The 15,544-nt window shown below is 37.5% G+C and overlaps 1 protein-coding gene across 1 annotated transcript; it reads left to right on the top strand.

The window, feature by feature from the left end:
* Positions 1-293: 293 nt before the first annotated feature.
* Positions 294-1,784, top strand: LOC106299707 (probable pectinesterase/pectinesterase inhibitor 33). Its single transcript, XM_013735753.1, has 2 exons — positions 294-1,092; positions 1,457-1,784. The coding sequence occupies exons 1-2, from the start codon at positions 345-347 to the stop codon at positions 1,564-1,566; spliced, it is 858 nt and encodes a 285-aa protein (XP_013591207.1). The 5' UTR covers positions 294-344; the 3' UTR covers positions 1,567-1,784.
* Positions 1,785-15,544: the final 13,760 nt, after the last annotated feature.

Raw genomic sequence — 15,544 nt, 5'->3', positions numbered from 1 at the left:
CTTTTGACATTTTTTTCTAAATATCTTAACAGTATATATATATTATGGAATCAATTACAGACATCTATATAGAGGATTGATATTATATGTTTCTATAATCATAGGTTGCTAAATAAGAAAATGAGTCATGATATCATAATCTATACAATCCCAAGCAAAGACAACACACATCATCATGTTCACCCCAACAACAATCACTTGCAAAGTACATATACACAAACTCATAATAAACACAAATATTATTCAATTTAATATAAAAAATAATAACTCTTTAATTAGTTAAGAAATCACACCATGAAATTTCACAATTCCCCATACAAACTCATATCCAAGAAGTTCAAAAAATGGTTAGAGGCATCTTCCACATATGCCTCTTGGCATCGTTTCTTCTTCTGCCACAATTCTCTTCCACTGTAAACTACGGTGGCTTCACCGTTGGAGCAAATGCTCCTTATCCATGGGACCATAATATTCCCCCACCACAAGAAACCACACCATTCCCAAGCCCCACCACCAGTCCTCCAACCACCTCAGCTCAATCCCCTGGTCCAGCGGCCGCGTCGTCTCCGTTCAACAACAGCTCTATCTCCGGCGACATGACATGGTGGTGCAATAAGACTCCACACGCTAAGACATGCACCTACTACTTCCAAAGGAGCCCAGACAACAACATTAGCCGACCACCAAGATTTCGGTCCGAGTTTCTACGAATGCTGGTCCATGTAGCACTTGACCAAGCCGTCATTACACACGCTCAAACCGTTAAATTAGGTCAGAGCTGCACCAATAACCAACGGAAAGCCGCTTGGTCAGACTGTGTAACGCTATTTGAAAATACGGTCACTCAGCTGAACCAGACATTCAACGGACTTAACCCGGGGGCTTCTAGTGATGTGAAGTGTTCAGACTTAGACGCACAGACGTGGCTCAGCACGGCTCAAACCAACATCGAGACATGCCGGTCTGGCTCGGAGGATCTGAATGTCTCAGATTTCGTCATGCCGGCCATCTCAAACAAGAACTTGTCGGATTTGATTGGAAACTGCTTGGCCGTCAATGGAGTTCTCATGAAGCAACATAATCATACGACTGGTACGTTATATTTTTTAGTATTATAATTAACTTTGGTGGTTAGTTACTCATTTACGAATATGCGAATTTGTGAAAGATATTTTTGTTACTGTTTATTTTTTGATAACCAAAGGTTTTTTGACCAAATGACTAATCATCATGGCCACACATGGACGCTTTAAGTGGCAAAAAAACCCATGAACATATAAATATATAATCTTAAGTATATTTTAATCTATATATAATAGCAAACCCAAGATGATGTAATCACTTTTTTATAGTAAAATAAAATTTAAATCTAATAGTTGAGTTTATCAATATTTTATAATCCAATGGACATGATCAATCCTCATCTATAAGATCTTACGTCATCAACTTATTTCAGTAAAAGACGCAACGGTTCTCTACATCCGCCTCTTTGCAAAGGACATCTCATGTGCTTCCTTTCAGATTCAACCCTCAGCAATTACACCTTTTTGGAGTCAGACTCTTTAGGCTTCGAATGGTAAAAGCAGTTCAAGCAGGACATATCAAGCAGATCATGCAGATCAAGCAGGACAAGTGCAGATCAAGCAGGACAAGTGCAGATCAAACGGATCATGCAGGAAAAAACTATATTGTAACTTATGAATGACAAAATCAGTTCAAAACTATAGATCATATATTAAAACAATAAAAATGACACTTAGATATCTAAACAAATATCTTAAATGTTATAGGATAGGCCGAAATGCCTGTAAATGTTTTATAAGATACTTATACTTCTTTTATTTTCTTATTTATAAAAATTAAATATTATATGACAAAAAATAATAAGTAGAGAATGATAATTTTGTATTGTTAAAGTTGTAAATAAAATAAAATAAAAATATTGTATTCATAAAAGTAGATAAATATATTTTTAAAGTTATGTGTTGTAACAAAGTTATTTATTGACAAACAAAAAAAGCAAATCAACACTACCAAATGTTGGCGGATGAGATCTGCATGCAGATCTCCTGCTTTTTCCACAAAAAGACAAAAAATATTGAACTGCATGCAGATCTTCCGCTTGAACTGCTTTTACAAACAGAAAATGGTGAACGGTGAATGCAGTGCGGGAGAACTGCATGTGCAGGAGAACTGCATGTGCAGGAGAACTGCACTTGTCCCACTCTTCCATTCGAACACTTAATCAATCTATAGATGGAAGTTTCAGATTTCTTATTTTTACATATTCTATCATCGTACCTCAGTTTTCGAGAAGTGTGAATTGTCCTCTCATACAGTTCACCATCATCGTCGTTTTTCTTTGGGACATGCATTTGTAATTGCAATTTTCCTCACATAGTAGAGAGGCTCTGGGTATACGTTTTATGAGAACCTGATTTTATGATTTAACAAAACACTAAATTACAAATAGAAACATAATCTCTTCCTAATATAACCTACTTTGTATTAATGTAGATTATGTGTTTTGAGTTCAGAATGATTAAAAATTTTATTTAGTTGTGTTGTTCTTTGTCCCTCGAAAAGAAACACTGTAAAAACAGATGAAGAAAGAGGCAGAGAGCAGCAGGTTCGGTCTTCTATTATCTTTTGAAAAAGTCATGAGTGCAAGCTGTAGACTAATCTGTCACCAAAAGCTTGAGACTCTAAAACCTTAACTCGAATTCACGCACTTCACAGTATGCTAATATGTTGGAACTTGGAACATGATAAATAAAAGGGAACTCTTCCCGCCTCATGCATAGGAACCACACACTGGAGAATACCATTAGATATAACATCTGCTGGAACTTCTGTTTGCCAAACATGCAAGACCACTCTGTAGTCTCAGCCTCCGATCCTCTCGAGTCTCTAAGAATTTTCCAGTAACAAGAACATATATTTTTTTGCAAAAGAAAACAAGCACATACCTATCTTTTGATTCCCCAAAAGGACAACCAAATTACTAGTGTTACCTTCACTTCACAACCCAGTGACCCACATAAGTCCAGTCTAGAGCAAAGTCAATAATGCTAAAGTAAAGAGCTGTTCCTCTAACAGGGAAGGACTCATAACATATACAGACAAGTCCCTCCTCGACTTATGATTATTGGACCCATCCTCACTCTGAACTTCTTCCCAGTAGACTGTTGAACTGGAATGAGTAAAAGACTCGACTGCATCAGCAATTGAAATTGAAATTGTCCATTTTTTTCTTCACCGCCTAACCAATGCTGTTTCATCGTAGATAGATATGGAGTTTTTTCTCTTGAAGCTAAACTGCTTATAGCATTTAGCTATATATCTGCAGTTGATACGAAAACGCTGAAGATTAACATTCAGACCAAGTAAATTTCAACCTTTTAACAAGATGAGTCCAGTGTAAAGTTGCAAACCTTGTCTTGGAGCCACATGGTACGATCTGCTGTAAATCTTGAATTTACTTCCAGATTCTGTGGGCGCTTGTAACAAAAAACTAGAAAAGCGATACATAATGAATACATAGCCTATTTAGGGCGACTAGCAGCAGTTGCAGGTGGTTGCGGTTTCTATTGGTTTTAAGAGATTTGTATTGGTTCTGCGGTTAGAAATTGGTGCGTTTGCGGGATATTTATGACTGGTTAACTACCAAATGCAGCAGCGGTTAAATAATTAATTAACAATATTTACATTTTATATATTTATAAAAATATCAAAAATCATAATATTATAATAAATAGAAAATTTATATTTAGAAATTTATAGTTTTAAATTTTTAAAAATTATAGAAAATATTTCTATTTTAAATTTTTATAAAATTAATTAAAATATAATAGATATATTTTGTATTTTTTTATAATTCCAATTTTAAAATTTTATTGAATATTTTTACCTTTGTATTTATATTGTTTTAAGAAGATTATCCTCCTGCAACCGCCACAGCCGCAAACGCTAATTGGAACCAGAATTTGAATTTATAAGATTTAGAGCGGTTTGAAGCGGTTTAGAGCAGTTTGAGTGATTGTTGCGTTGTTGCCAACTGCAAAAGAATGGAAGTTTGGAGGGTTTTTTTCAGAGTGCCAGAGGGATCCGACAAGGATGTTCTCTCTCGCCTTACTTGTATGTCATCCTAAATAATGTTTTATCAAAAATGATCAACAAAGCTGCAGATGCGGGGGAATTTGGTTATCATCACCAATGTCAAGATGTAAAACTTACTCACTTGTGCTTCGCGGACGACATACTGGTCTTCACCAACGGGACTTCCGAATCGCTATTGGGTATTCTGGGTGTAATGCGCCGGTTTGCATCTGTTTCTGGGTTACACATAAATGTAGCAAAGTCTTCCATCTATGTTACAGGAAGGAACATCTCTGCTCTCCTCACTACTGCGGCTTCTATGGGTATCAGTCTCGGTACCCTACCAATCCGGTACCTAGGAATGCCGTTAACAACGAAGACACTATCCAGCCATGACTATGAACCGCTTATAGAAAAGATTCGTGGGAAGATGCTGTGTTGGTCCAACAGATTTCTGTCCTTTGCAGGAAGACTACAACTGATCCAGTCGGTTATTACAAGCATGGTTAACTTCTGGAGCTCGGCTTTTATCCTACCGGCCAAGTGTTATGACACCATCGAAAGCATGTGCAGCGCGTTTCTATGGTCGGGCTCACCTACACAAACTCACAAAGCTAAGGTCAGCTGGGAGGATCTCTGTTTGCCTAAGGACGAAGGTGGTCTGGGTGTGCGGAAATTCAAGGACACGGCAAGAGCCTTTGCCCTTAAACTCATATGGAGACTTTACACAAAACCGGCTTCCCTATGGGTAAGTTGGGTGAAACACTACTTGCTCAGGTATAATTCCTTTTGGGATGTGAGAGGAGAACAAAATGGATCTTGGATATGGAGGAAGCTCCTGAAACTAAGAGATGTGGCCTATGAGTTCGTTAGATTTGATATCGGGGATGGTCGAACTACTTCCTTCTGGTTTGACAATTGGCTTGGAATTGGGAAATTGTTTAATATTACAGGAGCGGTGGGCACCACTTATCTGGGTATATCACGCCATGCCAAAGTCAGTGACGCAGCGAGGGGGAATACGTGGAACATTCGAGGACGTAGGAGTCGGCGGTACGGGGAGCTTTATGGCAAGATCTTAGCGGCGGCTGCTCCCTCCTCCACTAAAGGGCCCGATATTATACTATGGAAGCATGGGGTTGATGATTACAGGACCACGTTTTCAGCGGCAAGAACTTGGGATCAACTAAGAGAAAGGAGAAGCAACGTGGATTGGTGTAAAGTGGTATGGTTCGCACAGGGGGTTCCTAGATTCTCCTTCATAACATGGCTGTCAATAAGGAACAGGTTATCAACGGGAGATCGCATGCGAACATGGGGTATTACTCAGGTTTGTGGCTTTTGTGGAGAGAGAAATGAAACAAGAGATCACCTGTTCTTCGCCTGCCCATACTCTTACACGATATGGAAATCTCTGGCAAGACCACTTGTTGGACGGAACATCAACCCAGATTGGGCATGGACTGTCAATCGGCTACGTACTATGGGAGGAAAAAGCCTCGACTCAATTCTCGCAAGGATGCTATTCCAAACTGCCGTGTACTACGTCTGGAAGGAAAGAAATTCAAGGTGTCACCAGCAACGAGGGATCCAGAGGGATCAATTAAGAAGACTCATAGACAAGGCAGTTCGGAACCGCATTTGCTCTTTGCGATACACTCATGGCCACAGATTGGAAGGGTTACTAAGAAGATGGTTTCAAGTTACTCTTTAGCATTCGATTTGTTTGTCGTTGGCACCTAAGACACTAAACAACTTTTAATCGTTTGTAAAAATTCCAAATGTTGATCAATAAATTTCAAATTTCATCAAAAAAAAAAGTTGCGTTGTTGCCAACTGCAAAACCTGCGTTTGCGGGTGGTAGAGGGAAACTAGTTATACCATTAGACAAATAGACTTCCAACTGTTTATAACTTTTGAACATGGGCTCCTATAGACTGGCAAAATCTTGCATAGTAATCTGAGTATTTGGTCCAGAATTTTTTGCTCGCTGTTAGGCTGCATAGGTAAACTTTCAGCTCCAGAGCCACATTTTCCCAGAATCTCTTTCCAAATTTGGGAATCAAGAAGGAATCAGTGAACTTTTTTTTTGTCTCGTCAGCCATTTGTTACTTATTTCAGTTTACATTTTGACATCTTTATTTTATTATTTTAACTCCAACATTTTGAAAAAACAAATCATTAAAATATTTTTTTGTAATATGATCTCTTTTGATTTGGTTTAACTATTTTAATTTAATTTCATTTAAATTTTAATACACACATCAGCGCGCGCACACACTCGAAGAGAAAGTTTGGAATTAGTTATATTATATTTAGTGACTATTTTTTAAATATATCTCTTATTACCTACTTTTAAAAGCACACGCGCGCGCGCACACGCCTCTACACATATATATATATACATATATATATAAATTTTAATAACTTTCTGATTTTTATTGTTTTTAGCATAATCTATTAAAAATTATATTCGTAATTATATTTAACTTATTTTTATTAATTTGATATATATATATACTAATTTAATTGTGATATATGATTATTTCCTATTAATATTTTTTAATAATCTTGACATAAATAAATATTTATATAGAAAATATACATTAATCATGATATACGAGTTAATAGTCATTACCGTATTTCAAAAACATTACCAAAAATATATAAAATTTATAAATGAAATTGTGCATGTCACAATTATGTTAATGCCATGTTACATTTTTTCAAAACCATATCATCTTTTCTTATTGAAATTGAATGTAGTGATCGTCTACTCGCTGGTCGAATTTCTTCTTCAACATAGTGGCGCCTTCAACCGAGCTTAAATGGTGCGGCGCTAGGGTTTCCTCTGCCTGACCCGCTACGAGTTATACAAGATATCCGCACCCGCCCCACGCTAATAAACCGGATCAAGCGGGTAACCCACCTAAATTCAAAAAAAAAAACAACTTTATTCGTCAAATCGCAAAAAATGACAAACACATAAAAGGAACAGAAATCTTAAGTTTAAGTTTCAACAAACACCACACCATAAGTTTAAGATCTAAAGAACAACAAACAACACAAAAAACATAAGTTCTCCTCCAACACTGAAATCAAACTTAAAAACAAATTACATAGAGACCTTCCTTCTTGTTCTTCCCACGACCTCAAGTTGATCAGTTGCCTAAATGGTAAAATAGATAAGTATACGATCAGAAAATAAATGAAATGAAGGAAAATAAATAATAATCTATCACTTACACGTCTATTGAAACGTCACAAACATAGGGAAAATCTCCTCTTAATTACTAGATTCAGCAACCTCTGATTTTGTCCAAAACCAGCAAAATATTTCATGAATGAAGTCTCTCTTTCTGTACAATATAATTACTAAACTAACTTACCATTGTCATATTGTTCAAAGCTGTCGAGCCAATTATGAGCACAGGTCACAGTGCTTGAACATTTTGTGGGAGAACACAGCTTCTGTCTGATTTGAATCCTCTAAAATTTCATGTGGTAAGCTCGACTCCTCACTACCAACACTCGTATATGTTGTGGTTGTCCCACCATCAGCTCCATTTTGTTGGCTTGAATCCACTTTAGTACCTGTTCAGAAAAAAAGTACACAGGAAGACTGAAAGAGTACAAAAGACATAGAAAAACTTCTTAATAGGAAAATCCTCCTGACCCGCTACGAGTTATACAAGATATCCACACCCGCCCCGCATTAATCAAGCGAATCAATTTGGTAACCCGCCTCAATTAAAAAAACCTTTATTGGCCAAATCGCAAAAAAATGACAAACACATAAAAGGAACAGAAATCTTAATGTGGTAAGCTCGGCTCCTCACTACCAACACTCAGATATGTTGTGGTTGTCCCACCATCAGCTCCATTTTGTTGGCTTGAATCCATTGTAGTACATGTTCAGAAAAAAGTACAATATGATGACTATGAGAGTAAAAAAGACAGAGAAAAACCGGTTAAACTGTCTCTTTTTCGTCTCGATCGGAGTTACCATTGAAGCTTTACGAAAAAAATGATAAAGACCTATTTTCTCGTATAAGTTCGGATCGATCGTAAAAGACGATAACGGTTAAACTTAACAGCATGGTTGTCTCGACTATACGATTAATTTGGACTATCTCGTAAAACCGGCGTTGTACTAAAGGTTACTCTTCCGAAAAAAATCATAAAAACATTTTGGTCGAAAAACGGCCCAAAGGGTCTAAAACGCGGCAAAAGCTCACTTACAATTTTTAACGAAAAATCAGCTCCAAGTCACTATGACGGTTTATCGAATATTCACGAAAAGAGATAAATGCCAAGTTCAAAGATAAATGTTAACGTTGAAGATCGGAAAAAATAAAATATTTCCGCGAAAAAATAAACTTGACCCAGGAGCGGAAAAGGATGGCCCAAACCGACCTAGGAGGAGTATATAAGAGATGCTAAGGCAAGACACCAAAAAGGAGAATTTTTACATGCAGAAAACTCAGCACTTAGTGCAATTTAGGCAATTTTCCGTTTTTGTTATCGAGCTGCGACTTAACTAGGTTTTCAAGTCTTAGGTGGTTAGAACTAGGATCTCGCCGACAGCTCTTCCGGCCAAGCCTTTACCTATTGTAAACGCTTATACGCAAATTCGAAATAAGATCTTCTTTGCTCCTTTTTCGTTTCTATCAATATCAATACATAGTCTGTTATTCGTGTTCTGATTGTTTGGCGTGTGGTTTAGCAGATATCCGGGACCTCTGGAAATTTAAGTTTTCCTATCTTTCTTTATTTTATGGAAACCAACGGTGTGAATTTCAGTTCCCACAATGGAGACCAACATGACCAGGACGCACTAGTAAAAATTTACCGCATAGCCACTACAACTCCGTGGCTATAGACCGGAAATCCGTGGCTACGGAGAAAAGAGCCACACTTTTGGTAAGGAAAATTATCGTGGCTATAGCCTCGTGGCTGGAATAAAAACGTGGCTTATCGTGGCTATTAGCCACGCTTTTACACGCTTATTTTCGTGGCTTATATAGCCACGATAATAACATCTATAGCATTGCTACACTTAGTGGCTATTATAGCCACGTTTTTACCACTAAGTGGCTCTTGCAGCCACGATTTTGCCACTACGTTTTCGTGGCTATATGAAGCCACAGTTTTGCTTTTTTATTCACGTGGTATTCTTTAGCCACGTTACAGCCATTGTAATTATTGTGGCTATTTTGTAACAATTTTTGTAAATGGTTTTCTTCTTTGATCAGTTTCAATTTGCCAATTTGAACAATTTTTATTTCCATTCAAATATTAAAAGATTGCACATTTCATAAAAACAGAAGTTGCATATATATATAAAAGAGTAGGTTCAACATTACAAAAACAGAGATAATTATACAAGGTAGAAGAGTTTTAAAGAGTCTAAGAAGACTCTACAAAATACATAGTTAAAGAGTTTAAGAAAACTCTACCAAAAGATCAGCTAGAGTTTGATGAACCTTGTTACAAAAGAGAAGACAAGAACCTACTTAAGGATGAGTAGTTGGGGCTTGAGGCTGAGCAAAAGTCTGTTCAGTAGGTGCTTGTTGGGGATGAAGCGTTTGGAGGAGCTGATTGATTGCATCTCTTGTTGATGCAAAGTCCTGTTTCACCTCGGACACGTCCTGCCTCACACTTTGGAGGCTTGTCTCAAGACCTCCCACACGCATCTCCAGCTCCAGGTTGCGGGTAAGACCATTAGGGACGCTTGAAGAAGGTGCTTGCTCCCCGTATTGGGCACTACCGAGTCCATAAACATGCCCCCTCTTACCCTTAGCATTATGTTGAACATAACATAAAACAATTTTAATAAACTCAGGTGGCTGTCAAGACTGTAAATAAACAGAACATAGCATAAGACATTGTAAACCACATTATTAAGCAGCTCTAAGTCATATCTAATTACACATACAAATCAGAACATAAAACAATTGAAACCTAGTGTTTCTTTTCCAGGACCGTGTCCATGTTACAATAAATAAACTATAAGCTCAAGTCTTTTTAACACAAACATAACATGGTTCTCTACTATATTTTGTGTATGAAAGATACCTTTAGATAAGCTTTGTTTATCTTGAGGCGAGAAGGAGTAGATGATACACTTGGACTCCAGGGTGATCCGTCAGTGTTAGAGAGCTGTGTGGCTCCCAGCTCGGCTTGAGTAACCAGCTCTTCAGCACGATAGTCCACAAAAGTCCCATCTGGTCGGGTGTGTGTCGCCCTGACTAGATCAGTGAATGATGGCCGTTCATTAGTACCAGACGCCACCATCTGCAAAAAAGAAAAATAATTACATGCGATTAGAAAAAAGAACAGTATTTAAAAGTATAGACATGGAAAGATACCATGTTATACTCAATCCTTGCAAAAGAACTAGGTCCTGCATTATGCTTGTGGCAACCTTTACCCACAGGATCAGACTTGCCAGATTTTGCACCCTTCTTGCTCTTCTTTTTAGCTGCATCGGTCGCCCAATGCTCCAACAGGAGTGTCCAGTCAGCATCATTGATATACTTTGGCTTCTTGTGTTGCCTCTTCTTCTTGTTTATCCTTTCACCAATGGTTGTCCATGTTTCTTTCCTCCAAAGACCGTAGACCAAGTCATTAAACTTAGGCTCCCAGTAGAAATTTTGCTACAAAAGAAAACAAAACAGTAAGCGATTTAAAAACATGTAAGGGACATATACAATGTATACTAGTCACTTACCACAAACGTTTACCACCATGATTCCCTCCTTTCATCAGGAACCTTCCTCCAACTCTTCCAAGGCCCCATGTAGTATGCTTGCCAAGTTGCCCGAATGAAAGAGTTGACACATGGATCAAAACCAAACCTAAAATGATAACAAACATAAGTAACAAAAACAATACATTCACAAAAAAATCCTAAAAATAAACAATCATAAGTAAGAATCCTAAACAGAAACTATCCTAAGCAATCACAGCCATAATTCAAATAACAGAAACTATTCTAGTCTAAGAAAGAGATGGAGACCAAATGTAATCTTACCATAAAGCTCCATTGATTTTATCTGGATGGAGATGAGGCTGTGCTAGCCTCATTGAGGGTCTTCTGCGGGTAGCTATTGGAACGAGAAGAGGAAGTAGAATGGTTCGAAGCCGTTCCAGTAGCAACAGGAGGCATACGAAGAGGCGCAACGGTTGTCCCAGGTACTCTTGCTGAGTTCATCTGTTCACAACCAATGAAAAAGAAACATTAGTATACAAGCAAATATAAACAGAGACAAAGCGACATAAAAGAGACAGAGAGAAGAACATGAGAAATTAAAACACTTTTAGGTCCGAGTAAAAACAAAGAGAGAAAGACAAATCTTGAAATAAAAAGAGACAGAGAGCTAATCAGTTCACAAGAACACTAACTAGACAGAGACAAAACCCCTAATCGAAACCTACCCTAAAACATGGACACTTACAAAACAAAGAAATCGAAACCTTAGATCGGAAATAAATCGAAACACACTGACAAGCAAAGAAATCGAAACCCTAGAACAAGAATTAAACATGCCCAAAAAAAAAATCCAAACCCTAGAACATCTAATCGATTCGAGAATCGAAGGGTTTCAGATTTAGCAGAGGAGAGCATGGGGTTACCTTGAGAGATGTGAGAGGGAGACGGAAGACAGCGAGGCTTGGAATCGGAGACGGCGAGAATTGAAATCGGAGAAGACGATGGCTTTCGTCGGTCGCGACTCGAGAGTGAGTTTTGATTTTTTTGCTACGTGTTGAGAAGAAAGGGAAAATCGATATAAAACCCTTTCCCCTAAGCCACGAAAAAGCGTGGCTAACCGTGGCACTATTTTAGCAATAACCGTGAAATGAAAAATTATTGGAGCCAAAACCAATTGGTAAACCAAAATTTCAACATAGCCACGGAATTACAGTGGCTACGTTTTAATATAAACCGCGGAACCAAAAATAATTGGAGCCAAAACCACATAGCCACTGTGTAGCCACGTAATAAGCGTGGCTATCTTTAAAAACCCGAAACAACAAACATCTAACCCCTAAACTATAATCCCTAAACCCTCTTCATTCAACCTTCTTCTCATACAACACCTTTCATACATATTCCAACGCTACCACCTCTTAAAACAATATATTTTACAACCTTACCATTTATTTTACATCTTACAATATATTTTACAACACCACAAAATATTTTACAACCTTCCAACTTATTTTACAACCTTGCAACTTATTTTTCATCCTAACAATTTATTTATTTTTAACACATTCAACCTTAAAACATATTTTACTACCTTAAACACATATTTTACAATCTTGGAATATATTTTTCTATTCCGAATCAGCATCTGAATCACGGTCTGCTTTACATCACCATCTGATACATATTCATCGTTTGGAGGATTCACCGGAGCAATATCATAATCGGACACATCATCAACAACATGTGTTTCCACCCGTAACAATGAACTTTCAGTAACCTGATCACGTTTATCATCTTGCCATGCCGTTAAAGCAATTTATGACGTTTCTCGGATTCCTCGGCGAATAATTTTTGTGCATGCTCACCAGTCATCGATTGATTGTCGACGTAGCCGTGGATAAGGAATAAAACATGCTTGATCACAATTACATGTTCGTGGTACAATAACATCATAGTTTCAAATCATGGCTGTTCATCAATAATCAAATCCCAAACAAATAAAAATATATATCTTTCACTTACCTGGTAATACAAAAGGATCATATTTTGCATATTGTCTTCGTGGTGAGACATCAACAAGACCAAATGGATGTATTCTCATACCGCGATTTTTTTGTGGTGTCAAACCACGAACATTTAAAAACCATGACTTTCAAGCCAACATCACCATGATACTCCACCATCATGATCTCTTGTACGAGGCCATAGTAGTCTGTCTCATTGGTTCCAGGCACACATACACCATAATGTTGAGTTCTCTTATTTTGACCGTGGTTATGAGTGTGAAAAGTGTATCCACGTGTGTGGTATATTGGCCAAGACGTATAACTACGCCTATGACCTTGTACAAAATCCAACATTCACATAGGAAATGTGTAAAACTGAGTCACATCATTAATCTGTAATACAATAACATTGTTATAAATTACAAATTTAATTAAATGAACTGTGGAACTTAATAATACAAAACAATAACTCACATACTCTTTGCACCGATCAGCAAATTTGATGTCTTTCGCTTTTTGCATTGCAGCTTGAGTAATATCAATAATACTTAACGTCATATATTCTTCAAACATTCTGCACACAATAAAATCATAATTATGTAACTAAAAATATGTATTTATATTATTTTTTATAATATAAAACTACCTTCCATATGGAGCAAATGTTTCACAGTTGAGCATCATAAATGTCTGAAGAACGGTGTTATCTTCATCATTCAACCAACCAGTTGAGCATTGACCATTAATTCTCCATTCATGGTAAAACTAGGGTGGTACATCCGGATAATTGTATAAAAAAAATATCACTCGGACCTTCTGGAATGCTCATGATTCCAGGATGCCCAAAAAAATTTGAGGAAGCATTTGAAATCTCCTCATTTATCCATTGTGCAACTATCGAACCTTCAATGCGTGCTTTGTTTTTGACCATCTTCTTCAAATGGTACATGTATCTTTCAAATACAAACATCCACCTAAAATGGACATGACCACCTAAGGCTATCTCATCTGGGAGGTGCACAAGAAGATGTTCCATGACAACGAAGAACGATGGAGAAAATATCTTTTCCAAGTTACAAAGCTTCACACCGATATTTGCCTTTAAAAGGCAAACATCTGACTCTTTCAAAATCTTCGAAGAGATATCTCGGAAGAAGAGGGCAATATCTGTAAACAAAACATTAAAGTTAACTATAGCATCAATTATAGTAAATTATAAAATAATACAAACAAATAAATACCTCTAATCGCTGTGTGAACATTTTTGGGAAAGAGTTCAGCGAACGCAAATGGATATAGTCATTCCATTATGACATGACAATCATGACTTTTCAGTCCATGTAGCTTTAAATTGCTTTCGTCAATACATCGACTAAATTTGGTTGCGTATCCATCGGGAAATTTTATATCATTTTCAACCACAGAAGGAATGCTCGTTTTCTCGCATTTGGCAGCCTGAATATTGGCACGGGCATCGTTCCATCCTCTTTCATCTCTAAATCCCGCTTTTTGCATAGTCCAGGAAGAGCCAATCTGCTTTTGATGTTGTCTTTCGTCTTTCCAGGAGCATTTAACACCGTGTTCGTCATGTTATCAAAGAAGTTTTTCTCAATATGCATGAAATCAAGGCTATATCGAAGAAGATGATTTTCCCAATACGGTAACTCCCAGAAGATACTCTTCTTTAGCCAATTGTGAGTAACTCCATATCAAGATATTGTCTTGGATGGGTTATCATGTCCATTCCCTCCACATTCCACAGATTTTGATAAAACTTTTATATTATTTATCCTTTCACAAAATAATTCTTCTCCGGTCAACCACGGTGGAGGAGGATCTAAAACTGTTTTTCCCCATCTAAATGCTTGAGTGTTTTTCCGGTAAGGATTATCTGCATCTAAAAAGCTTCTGTGGCAATCAAACCGACTATGTTTCCTTCCGTTAGATAACCAGAATGCACCAGTCTCATCTTGACAATATTGGCACGCTAACCGACCATGAGTCGTCCAACCTGAAAGCATTCCATAAGCTGGAAAATTGCTTATCGTCCACATCAAAACTGTTCGCATTTTGAATCTTTCTTTCATTGAAATATCATATGCCTCCACATCATCCCTCCATAACATCTGTAATTCTTAAATCAATGGCTGAAGGTAAATATCGAAGCTTTTCCTTGGATGTTTGGGCCCAGGAATTAGCACCGAAAGGTAGAAGAATTCTCCTTTCATACACATTCCCAGAGGCAAATTGTATGGAGTTACAATTACGTGCCAAAGGGAATGTGCTTCGCGAGTCATACCAATCGGATTAATCTCATCTGTTGATAAGCATAGATAAGTATTCCGGCTTTCAGCAGCAAATCCAGGATATACCTCATTAAAGTGTTTCCACGCTATGGCATCAGATGGGTGATGCATTTCGCCTTCCGGGGTCACATGTTCCTTATGCCACCGCATATTGGAAGCTGTCGCCTCGAGTTGGTATAGACGTTTCAGATGATCTGCAATAGGCATGTAAAAAATTCTCTGCTTTGGCTTGTTTTTTTTCCTTTTCTATTGTTCGGATAGTAGCGATCTTCTCCACAAAACCTACAACTAACCAACTTCGCATCTTCCTTCCAAAATAGCATACAATTCTTCACGCAAACATCAATCTTCTTTATGGGTAACCCAAGCCCTCGTGTCAGTTTCTTTGTCTCGTTATATGTTGTTGGAGCATTATTCGG

Source organism: Brassica oleracea, chromosome C1 (assembly GCF_000695525.1).
Source record: "Brassica oleracea var. oleracea cultivar TO1000 chromosome C1, BOL, whole genome shotgun sequence".
In the NCBI taxonomy this organism is placed as follows: Eukaryota; Viridiplantae; Streptophyta; class Magnoliopsida; order Brassicales; family Brassicaceae; genus Brassica; species Brassica oleracea.
Note: the sequence above shows the minus strand (reverse complement) of the source record. Positions and strands in the feature narration are given on the sequence as shown.

Excerpts from the sequence above, each read along its gene's own strand:
- LOC106299707 (XM_013735753.1), top strand. The coding sequence starts at position 345 with ATGGTTAGAGGCATCTTCCACATATGCCTCTTGGCATCGTTTCTTCTT. Across the intron at positions 1,093-1,456 it reads GCAACATAATCATACGACTG|TAAAAGACGCAACGGTTCTC; the intron begins GTACGTTATATT and ends AACTTATTTCAG.